Source organism: Ictalurus furcatus, chromosome 14 (genome assembly GCF_023375685.1).
Source record: "Ictalurus furcatus strain D&B chromosome 14, Billie_1.0, whole genome shotgun sequence".
Lineage (NCBI taxonomy): Eukaryota > Metazoa > Chordata > Actinopteri > Siluriformes > Ictaluridae > Ictalurus > Ictalurus furcatus.
In genome coordinates, this window is record NC_071268.1 from 8083354 (window position 1) to 8095417 (window position 12064).

Genomic DNA, 12064 nt, shown 5'->3' on the forward strand with positions numbered 1-12064 from the left:
CGCACCCACAAAGCGCTTGATTATTACCTACCGAGAAAACAGTACACTGTTGGAGGGGAGTTGGGCCTAAATACCACACTCCTGCTAGACTGAACATTGCTGGACTGATCATTATTGCACTCTGTACCAGTGCTGTTAAATTACGCATTTTCATTCAGATCTTTAATGTAAAATTATAATACAGAGACGCACCTTGCACTCCCGTCAAGGTGTCACAAGTTAACATGACACTCCTGATTTCCTTGTACAGGTTCCTTGACAGGTTTTGACAATACCAGTGCTTTCCCCACCCACCCTTTCTACCATTTACTTCCAATAAACTGTGGGAATGGTAAAGAAAAACAGACAGGGAGACATGGCTAGCACAGTTACAATGGTGTTTAATAGGAGAACATTTTTCAATAATCTCAGACCTGAGACATAACAGTCAGGTTTGGATCCTAAAAACAAAAGATCAAGAGGTTCGTTTCTCACTCACCATATTACAGCGGTGTTAAAGACATTAATGAGAAATCCAGTGTAGAAGTAATGGAGACAGCAGACAAAGTTCAAGAATGCAATGCAGTTATACGACACAGTTGTGCTAAGTTATGGTAGAGACTCTACTCAGCTATTACGTGATCTGCGAGATGGCAAACATGCTGGTGTTGATGGTAATATTAGCATAAAAAGTTGAAGCTTTCGAACCTAATTTGTTTGAGCAGAGTGACTAAAGGATTAAAGTGCTGCTGCATCGCTCTCTTTGGGTAGAGATTAAACAAAATGAAAGCTAAATCCCACTGGAGTCACTATTAGCTGGCGGTCGAAGGCATTGTGGGTAATGTAGGAAACCATTAAATGAAGTAAAAATAGATCCACATGTAGATGAAAAAAGTTTAAACAAAAAAAAAAAAAACCTCAATGTAATTAAAAATAAATCTTGGACACTGTTGAAAATCACATGTTAATTAATGATAAAAAAAAATTTTATATTCCAGTCATTCAGGTGTATTGTTCTTTTAAGGGCAAAATAACAACATTTTACTGAGAATCATATTCTGGCAAGCTTTTGCATTAACACCATTTAAATAAATTAATTTAGTTATATAACTGTTATATAACAGTGCATTTGTCTTAAGCTTTTAGACTACAGTTACTGCCTACTACAATGATTTAACCTTTCTCTCAAAGACCTACATTATCCCAGTTAGCATACCAGTTGTAGCTTTATGACTGGTTAGCTATGGTTAAAATCTGATATTCTTCTGCAGCAACCCCAAAGTTATTGTCTATGATCAAGAGGCACCAGAACAGTGAGTGCCACAGGCTCTCAGTCGTAAGTAAATTTAGGCAGATGGGGCTTTGACCCTGATGGACTCAGAGTTCATTAGACTCGGGTAAGTAACCAGTGGCCCAGCCCCGAGGTGCTCTGTTGAAGTTGGGCCGTTTGACCAGCCTGTCCACTGTGGAGCCTGGCAAATCCTGGGACTCCACTACCTCAAAGTTGATGGTGGGAATAACTCTCTTACTGAGCATGGGACCCCCAAATGGCATCGCAACTCTGAGAAGGGAAACAACAGGGATAGATATAAGATGTTTTTTTTTGTGATTAATTTTCTGTTTTATGTGTTTTACCATAACTTTCTGTTCAGCATACATACAGTGCCAGAATTTTCTTGGACCCTGGTAGTACCGATCCAAAGAGCACCGGTTTCTGCACATTTTAGTGTTTTCCCTGCTCTAACACACCCACTTTAACTGCTAAAAGCTGGTTATTTATGTTGGGAGCAGAGAACATGCTAAAATGTGCAGGACAATTATCTATAACCAGGGTTACCAGGGTTGGGAACCTGTGCTACAGGGAATACAGCAGTGATCCCTCCTGGAATTACTACTTTCACCACCTACCACACAAGCACCTGGAACAGAGACACCTGGTGTGCTAATGTGGAGGCTCTGAAAAGCTTGAGAGGGAGACCTACTCTTGACTCTTCTGTTTTTAACATGTCCTTGGTGTCCTATTTCCACACTGTGAGACATTGATTCCAAAAAGACATCACGGAAAAGCCAATGACAGAGGGGCCAGCTTTAACGCCACAGATATCTGGAGATCACAATCTGATAGCATTGGTATCTGGTGGGTCTATTTAGGGCAGATAATCACCATGGACGAGGTATCACTGAGCCGAAACCCCTAACTGACCCCTGTCACCACTTCTTTTCACACTATCTGCATTTGGCTTTTGTGGAGAATAAACCTTGGGCACTTACTGTCGGCCTCATCTGATGAAGTGGTTATTTTAAGACCTTCTTCTGAATGATTCTTTAGCCCTACAAGGAAGGTAGCAAAATTTGCCTTGCCTATGAGTCTGATGCCAGTGTGGCTTGTATTTCTCAGAAGCTTTGTCCTTCAGTTTGCAGTGGTCAGTTAATCCTAATTTCGGCTTTTTGATGGTTTCCGGAAGACAATCCTTAAGGGAATCCACCTGTTCTTGTTGAAGCATATCAAATGTACTAGTATAAATATAAACTAATTGACTGTCTGTTGGGTTTCCCTTCTAATGGACATATGCAGGCCACAGATGTATGGGGATCTGGGAGTTTGGTCACATACCTGTTGAAGCATCTGTAGTTTGCAGGTTGAAGTTTCTCTGGTTGAGGCAGCTGTGGGTCTAGGGAGGACAGTAGATCTTCATTGCCCCTCAGTGCCTCTCTCCATGGTGAACAGTAGGATTTGGGGATTATGGTAATGTTGAACTTTTCACGCGGAATTTCTTTCAAAGGGCCAGAGTAGCCTGTAAGTGGTGGTACCAGAGAAGCACAGACTAAAGTCATCATTTAAAAAGATTCCATTTGCCAAACTGTTTTAGTGAACGCTACATTCAGTGGTACTGCAGTGTATAACCATAGTGTGATCCATTCCAGTTGTGGATAGGCACAGCAGTAACATTCAGTGCTTTCAGGGAAACTCTAAACCTTCCATGTAATGTTGCATCCTGAAATCAGTTCATCACAGATCATCTTGAATCCAGAAAACGTCATAGACAATAAATTGTCCAGAGTTGTAGCTATATGGGTTTGACCAAAAATAACCCAAGAAAATGTTCAGGACTTTTACCACAGATCATAGAAAATATCTCTGACAATTCAGTGCATATGATCTTGCAACACTATTGTTTAAAAGAATGCAAGTTTGCAGTACCAAGACTAATGCTGTGCCGACTGGAGCTAGGCTGTGGTAACGGATAAGCAACAGGTAGCAACCAAGTAGCAACCTAAGGATCCCAATCTGTCCCTTGTAAAAAGTTTTCCCCTAGCAACCGCTTACGAACATTTAACTGATCCATTAAAAGTTTTGATGAGCCTTTCATGCATGCTGTACTTGCTTAGCTCAAACATTCAGTGTGAGTCATTTGGACCCCTGGGACCTCATATGGTTCACCACTCAGAAAGAAGAGACGGTGACTTTTTTCAGGATCATAGAGGGAACACTAATTAGTTTATTTGCTTATATTTATCTTACAATTTGAGTCTGTGAGCTCATATAGAAGGAACACAAGCATACAGTATCTCACAAAAGTGAGTACACCCCTCACATTTTTGTAAATATTTGATTATATCTTTTAATGTGACGACACTGAAGAAATGACACTTTGCTACAATGTAAAGTAGTGAGTGTACAGCTTGTGTAACAGTATAAATTTTCTGTCCCCTCAAAATAACTCAACACACAGCCATTAATGTCTAAACCGCTGGCAACAAAAGTGAGTACACCCCTAAGTGAAAATGTCCAAATTGGGCCCAGTTAGCCATTTTCCCTCCCCGGTGTCATGTGACTTGTTAGTATTACAAAGTCTCAGGGGTGAATGGGGAGCAGGTGTGTTAAATTTGGTGTCATCGCTCTCACACTCCCTCATACTGGTCACTGGAAGTTCAACATGGCACCTCATGGCAAAAAAAACTCTGAGGATCTGAAAAAAAGAATTGTTGCTCTACACAAAGATGGCCTAGGCTATAAGAAGATTTCCAAGACCCTGACACTGAGCTGCAGCACGGTGGCCAAGACCGTACAGTGATTTAACAGGACAGGTTCCACTCAGAACAGACCTCTCCATGGTCGACCAAAGAAGTTGAGTGCATGCACGTGCTCAGCGTCATATCCAGAGGTTGTCTTTGGGAAATAACCGTATGAGTGCTGCCAGCATTGCTGCAGAGGTTGAAGGGGTGGGGGGTCAGCTTGTCAGGGCTCAGACCATATGCCACACACTGCATCAAATTGGTCTGCATGGCTGTCGTCCCGGAAGGAAGCCTCTTCTAAAGATGATGCACAAGAAAGCCTGCAAACAGTTTGCTGAAGACAAGCAGACTAAGGACACGGATTACTAGAACCATGTCCTGTGGTCTGATGAGAACAAGATAAACTTATTTGGTTCAGATGGTGTCAGGTGTGTGTGGCGGCAACCAGGTGAGGAGTACAAAGACAAGTGTGTCTTGCCTACAGTCAAGCATGGTGGTGGGAGTGTCATGGTCTGGGGCTGAATGAGTGCTGCTGGCACTGGGGAGCTACAGTTCATTGAGGGAACCATGAATGCCAACATGTACTGTGACATACTGAAGCAGAGCATGATCCCCTCCCTTCGGAGACTGGGCCGCAGGGCAATATTCCAGCATGATAACGACCCCAAACGCACCTCCCAGATGACCACTGCCTTGCTAAAGAAGCTGAGGGTGAAGGTGATGGACTGGCCAAGCATGTCTCCAGACCTAAACCCTATTGACCATCTGTGGGGCATCCTCAAACGAAAGGTGGAAGAGCACAAGGTCTCTAACATCCACCAGCTCCGTGATGTTGTCATGGAGGAGTGGAAGAGGACTCCAGTGGCAACCTGTGAAGCTCTGGTGAACTCCATGCCCAAGAGGGTTAAGGCAGTGCTGGAAAATAATGGTGGCCACACAAAATATTGACACTTTGGGCCCAATATGGACATTTTCACTTAGGGGTGTACTCACTTTTGTTGCCAGCGGTTTAGACATTAATGGCTGTGTGTTGAGTTATTTTGAGGAGACAGCAAATTTACACTGTTACACAAGCTGTACACTCACTACTTTACATTGTAGCAAAGTGTCATTTCTTCAGTGTTGTCACATTAAAAGATATAATCAAATATTTACAAAAATGTGAGGGGTGTACTCACTTTTGTGAAATACTGTATGTGTTAAGTGAAAGTCATTTGACTATAAAGTAATATTGTAACCTAACTGATGTGTCGATACAATATGGTATAGTTAAGCTAGCTAGTGCACAGGATTTGCAGTAGCTATATTACAAATGTTTCCTTGAACCTTTCTTATTTTCATGGAGTTTTACAAATCTATTAATTAATTAGTAATTTTTTTTAATCAACAGTACTATACAAAAAGTCACTGTTATTGTAGCAGCAGAACTGAAGAAAGCTGCCTAAGCTGCTGTACTTAAAATCTATTTAAGAATCCTCAGAGGCATAAAAGCAGTGCTTCACCCAAAACTGCTAATATGGCCCCTAATGAGAGAAGGCCAACAGGGAGCAGTTAGCATCATGTAAAAATATGCTCTCCGGCCCCCTATATTTGCCGTTATTTGCCGTTATCCTTTGGGGGCGAAGTATTTCTTTAATACTGATCCACTGCTCTACCTGGGGCAAAGACGCTGGGACTGCCTTTCTTGGAGACAGTTTCCATCAGAGTGGTAACCAGACTATGTTTACCAGCTATGGGGTATGCCATGTTCTCCTTCCCTCCTTGGGCCTGTGATGCTGCCTGGACCTGGTGCTGGACGTGCTTCTGATCCAGACCATCCTAAGGAAAAAACAGCCATCATTTAGATTATTTTCTCAAAAAGTTATGAATAGATCTATTTTTAATGCAAGTCATATGGCAAGTGATTAATGCAAGTTTTAAAAATACATACAATAAGAATGGATGGATTGTTTCATTAACATGTTGTGTGAGATCTAACATTCAGCAGAATCCTGCAAATGAGTTTAATTTGCAAGGTGCCTATTTGAGCTTTTTGTTGAATTATCATCGTTTCATGACCTCTAATCAGCGTGCAGAGGTTGGCTCTTGGTTATATTTATGTATTTAAGCCTCGATACCACTTAATACCATTCATGTTCCACTGTAACTCTGCCTGGGGGAACTACATTGTAAAATGTGAATTGGATGCAGCTAGTATTTCACAGACTTATAGCACTTAAAATAGTCTTTACTTGGGCTCTCCTTTATCTTTGTTGGGTTTTCAAATGTCAAATTCTTTACACATTAAAAAGCCGTAACAGATTTTGTATTTAATTTTAATAATTGACTATCCAGACCCCTAATTTAACAAACCCCTACATGAAGCTCTCCTGAGCCAAGACATTTGCGGTTTTATTTTCCATAGCTAGCTGCATTGAACCTGCATGGTCAGAGGTATAATGTGTGTAAATGTATGTGTAAATATACACAAAATTCTAAACAAATATTTGTTTTGATAAATTCCACATTTTGAGTTAATTTTTTTTTCCAAAAAAGTGTTTTATAAGATTAAAACTTTATTTACCTCTTCATTAGGTCAAAACTATTCACAAGGAGAACTACTACAATGAAACACGATCTGCATAACTTTGGGTTTTCAAACACCATTTTTTTTTTTTTTTATAGCTAAACCAAATGGCATTCCAAATTAAGCCAAGATTTGCTTAATTCTTGTCAAATTGAAGTGTGAATATTCTTTTTCTGATTCAGATGAGGATGTAGATTTTGCTATGAGAACTGCCAGTTAGACAGTTCTCTTTGCCATATATACCAAGCTTTCCTCCTCCCACGGACAGCACATCACTATTTTAATTCTAGTCCATCACTGACACTGATATCTTTAAGCTCCTCTTCACCCGCCAAGCCATCACCTGTGGCCTGGACCCTTCCCATCACATCTCCTGCATTTCCACATCTACATAGCCTTAATACTTCAACTCTCTGCTGATCATCCCACTGAAACTCATCAGTGCACTCACCTACATCATCATCAGTACATCATTCATCTCAGATTCCCTAACATTATTCAAACAGGCTTGGCTAACATGCAAGAAAACAACAGTCATCCTGTCAAAAGTAAGGAAGTCACTCCAGACATCCTCCTCATTCCAGACATTCAAAAACACTTCAATATCTTTAACCAAACTTTTATCTTACATATAACATCACCTGCTGGATTGCAAGATCCCCTTGAGACCAGTCACTTAACCCAGAATGCCTTGTTGAAACCTGTTGAAAACGAGATATGCAAAAGCTGCCAGAAAGCCATCAAGTTCTTAAACTGCTACTGTAGATCTGTCTGCAGTCTTTGATATGGTGAACCATCAGATTCTCCAGCAAACCTCTTCAACCTTGTTATCACAGGAACTGCCAACCGTTGTCCCCTTTGTCTTCCACAGACCAGCAGGACCACCTTCAAAATGAAACACTCTACTGAGACTGACTTGTTGACCCTGCAATCAGCAAGAGCAGCAAATCCCCAATTCTTATACTTCTTCTGAAGATCCTTCAGAGGACTCCCAAGTCATATGAGGCAGTAAAATGTGCACCCCAATAATCTGTTCTTAGCCCTTTCATCTTCTCACCATTACACCACTTTGTTGGGAGAAGTCATCTGATGATACTCAGCACTACGTGCTCATCCCCCTAGAGGTCACGCCAGTCACAGCTTGCATTTCAGTTGCATATTTTATGAGTATATAAGCCTTCATAAAGCAGCTAGCTACAATTTAAGCTTTTGAAGACTGATCTTATTGTCACTCTGGAAAACCCTCTAATCCAACACATTTCTGTCACACCTACTACCATAAAGGTCCACCAGGAGTCTTGGGGTAACTATTAATGACTAACTTGCCCTTTTAGAGTACATTTGATTTTCTGATCATCCAGGTTTACTCTGTATGTTATCAGGGAGGTCAGGAATATGCATCTGCAAATGATGGTTAAATGTAGTTGAACTGCTTTCCTGATTAATTGATAAAGTAAAATCCACTATCTTCTAGAGCAAATCCCAAATTGCTTCCTATTCACTTTGTGTGCACCCTACATGCATAACTTGACATTTGAGATTCAGTCATGGATGCACAGCTCCTGGTGGTTGTTTGCTTTTGTGTTTAAGCATATTGGAAAGCATTGCACTTAAACCTCTCTGTATTTTCATTAAGGTTTAGAGTAGATGTGGCTGTGTTTAAGTGTGTGGGCAGACATTAAGTAAAAGAATATGCTCATTTGTATATTCACTAAAGTATTATCACACATCTTCCATTTAAAAAAAAATTGGACTGAGTCTTGTGCTTATAGTTCATATAAGAGAAATCCAGCATGTTAGCATTAAATACAGTACGCCTGGTTTCATTTCAACCCGAAGTAATCTCCAGAGTATTTCTACTTTCACAGCGTTGTGTGATGGGAAAGTGGCACACACAGTTTCACAGGGTTCAGGCTTGTTGCTGAGCTGTGGTAAGCTGCACTGTTCAGTGGAAAAGCCCTACTTAATTGTGTCATTCATCAGGGCTTATATTCCACCTTGGAACTGTGAGTGAGTGATGCATGATGATTCCACCTCTGTGTGGTACAATGTATAAAGCTAAACCATTCTTTTATTTAACTATTTAGGCGATACTGGAATGAACTACCACTAAATCTCACACAAATGCTAATCCCAATGGATAAGAACCATTTCAGTGTGCTAATACAGTTTAGCTGCAAAGTGTTTGATTCCAAAGCCTTTAACCATGAAGTCAGTGTAGTCAAGTTTATTTCTTACATATATTATGGCATGCGCATCTGGTGTGTTCTCTACTGTGAATCTGTCCGCTCTTTTCTGCCTCTCTTGGAACATCCTGGAACCTCTGTTGGATGTCAGGTTCAGCTCATCGATCATTACATCCTTTGGTGTGCTGATCTTCTTCCCTAGATTCAGGCCCTCTGAAATGCACACAATGCACACACTGACAAATATTCTCTCTATGATGGTTGGACATTTTTTGTATGTTCATTTTTTCTTGTCTATAGTGCAAATTCTTTGCTCCTCCCAGCTATTTTGAAGACAGTTTTGAAGACCTGTGGGTCAAAACAGCAGTTTACCCTGATCCTGAATAACACTAAAACCATATCATTGCTATGCTGATGACACCCAGATCTATTTGTCCTTCCAGCCTGATGATCCATTTGTCTCTGCAGAAATCTCTGCTTGCCCGTCGGACATCTCAAACTGGATGAGGGAACACCACCTTAAGTTCAACTTGGCAAAATCTGAGCTTCTTGTCATCCCAGCCTGCCCCTCAATCAACCACAACCTCACTGTACAGCTCAGCTCAACCACACTCAAGCCATCCAGGATGGCCAGGAACCTTAGGTTGACTTTTGATGACAGCTTGACCTTTACAGACCACATCTCAACAACTGCACGATCCTGTAGGTTCATTCTGTACAACATCAAGAAAATCAGACCCTACCTCACCGAACAGCCTACACAGATACTAGTCCAGGCTCTTGTCATCTCAAAACTGGATTACTGCAACACACTACTCTTGGGCCTCCCAGCCAGCTCCATCAAACCCCTTCAGATGATTCAGAATGCAGCAGAACGCCTCGTGTTCAACCAGCCCAAAAGAACCATTGTCACACCCCTCTTCATCTCCCTCCACTGGCTTCCTGTAGTTGCCCACATCAAATTCAAGGCCTTGATGCTCACGTACAAGATCTTGTCTGGAACAGCACCCTCCTACCTCAACTCTCTCCTGAAGGCTTACGTTCCCTCACGCAATCTGCGATCAATCAACGACTGACGCTTAGTAGTACCTACTCAGCGTGGCTCAAGGTCCCTTTCCAGAACCTTCACACTAAGTGTCCCTCAGTGGTGGAATGAACTTTCAACCTCAGTCCTGACCGCAGAATCTCTCACCATCTTCAAAAAACAGCTAAAGACCCACCTCTTCCATGAACACCTAACTAACCCATAAAATGCCAACCCCACATTATTTAAAAAAAAAATAAAATAAAAAAAATAAAAAAATACTCTGGCTCTTACACCTCTACTCTGCACACTTTGCTTTTCTAAAACTCAATTAAAGTTCTTGTATAGTAGCACTACTTGTATTGTTCTCCGCTTGATATATCGCGTTGCTTGTATTTCCTCATTTGTAAGTCTCTTTGGATAAAAGCTTCTGCTAAATGAATAAATGTAAATGTAAAACCATTTAAATTGCCCTATTTGTGTGGCGCAAAACTATTTATTATCACTCGTCTGTTGCACAGACACTGTAATAAAAATAGACTGATGGATGAAGAAACTGCCAGGGGGGAAAATTACTTCACAGTGACGTTTTAATTTTTTGCAGCTTCTTAAGAACTTGCGTCAAGGGGAGCGTGGATATATTTCCCACTTTGGAGTCAGGTTTAGCTGAGCTCGAAGGGCTGTGCAGTGCCAAAAATGGCACAAAGCTGAGGTCACTGGAAAATAGCGCAAAACAAACAGACAAATGTGTGGAGTGTTTCCTTGGCAGCGCTGGTTGTACGGCAGATCCGTCTCCGTTTACCGGGTGTCATGGCACTGGAAGTTGTCTGCTCACGTGATCTTAAAGTATGAGTTTGATCTTGCCTGCCACTGTCAATCAAAGAGAATACTACGAGTAGTGCAAAAGCTGAAGTCATTGTCACAAAGGGGAAAAAAGAAAATGTCTATCCTTTACTGTATTTCTGTCTGGCTCTTTGTTTTCTATGTGTCTACAGTATGTGTCTCACCTCCTCGAGCTTCTCTACTCAGTGCCCGTGCCTGTTGTTCCCACTGTTTGCTCATATTGTTTGCAGTCTGCATCCTCTCCCCTCTGTACAAACACACAGAAAAGCTTGTAATCCTCTTTGCATTTTGATGCCAGTAGATACAGAATAGAGTAATTGGTTCTAATGCATGCACCCGTTTCAAAGTTCTTTCATGGTCTGCACAATTTGTAATGTTTATAATGATCTCTAAATATCTTGTGATTTCCAAGACTGTCATACTAGTACAACAGTGGACCATGCTCTCATTATTCCATTCTGTCCTTACATCCATTTTCTGTACTGCTTATCCTACACAGGGTTTGCAGGGAGCCTGGAGCCTATCCCAGGGGACCCGGGGCACAAGGCGGTGGACACCTTGGATTCCATTCTATATTATTTGTAATATTCACATTCCATCAGGTTAAACATGTCACTACTTTTGGTCTCCAGTATGAACTTTCAAATTAGTGATGAGCAGATGCTTGCAGTGGCTTCTCACCATACTCCTCTCAAACGGCTGCAGATGAGGAACCCTCCACACCCACACACACACACACACACACTCAATACACACAGTCTTACACCGTCAATATGAGATTGTAGCTTCAGCTTACCTTGTATGAGTGTAGGGTTTAGGGGAAGGCTGGGCACTGAGATGTTGCTCGAGGTCTGTGTGGATCTTGTGCTCAAGAGGACTTGTATAGACTCAGACAGGCCAACTTCTGCACTTACATCACCATGGTAATTTTAGCCAAGGCAGCGAGAGGCTATATGGGGTGAGGACTTTTAGCTTGACCCACCCTTGTATCCACCATAATAAAAACCTGATCCCTGCTTTACGTGTGTGTGTGTGTGTGTGTGTGTGTGTACATACCCATTAGGCTGTCCAAAGCTGTGTGCATTTGTGTGTGTGTGTGTGTGTGGACTCTTGAGTCTGTCCAGTCACAGTCACAGCTTGACCTGAATTTGATCTAGATGTACCTGTGTGTCAGTTAAAAGTTCTCATTTGTGTGTGTGAATTTATCTATCTAACTGTGGGTGCAAGAGAAAGTATGTAAGGCCATGACCACTTTGCAGGGACATACCTAGGAACTCCAGAGGATTCCCCAGTGGGTTCCTCAAAGATTGTTTTGATGTTTAGATACAATGGTTATAGCTGTCTAATGACGTTCTACCTTTTTTGTAAGACCCCATTGGAAAACTAGATGAAAACTTTTTTTTTTTCCCTCCAGTTGTGGGCTTCTGCACTCTTAAATATATGGGTTGT

General features: G+C 41.5%; 1 protein-coding gene across 2 annotated transcripts; it reads right to left on the reverse strand.

The window, feature by feature from the left end:
* Positions 1 to 363: 363 nt before the first annotated feature.
* On the reverse strand, positions 364 to 11519 carry myoz3a (myozenin 3a). 2 transcript variants are annotated; one of them, XM_053642483.1, is made up of 6 exons: positions 11412 to 11519; positions 10780 to 10862; positions 8801 to 8961; positions 5724 to 5814; positions 2594 to 2774; positions 364 to 1540 (listed from the first exon to the last, which is right to left on the reverse strand). In XM_053642483.1, the coding sequence occupies exons 2-6, from the start codon at positions 10850 to 10852 to the stop codon at positions 1357 to 1359; spliced, it is 690 nt and encodes a 229-aa protein (XP_053498458.1). In that variant the 5' UTR covers positions 10853 to 10862; positions 11412 to 11519; the 3' UTR covers positions 364 to 1356. The 2 variants fall into 2 exon arrangements, with proteins under 2 accessions (XP_053498458.1, XP_053498457.1); XM_053642482.1 differs by having other exon boundaries at positions 5652 to 5814.
* Between the last annotated feature and the right edge of the window lie 545 nt (positions 11520 to 12064).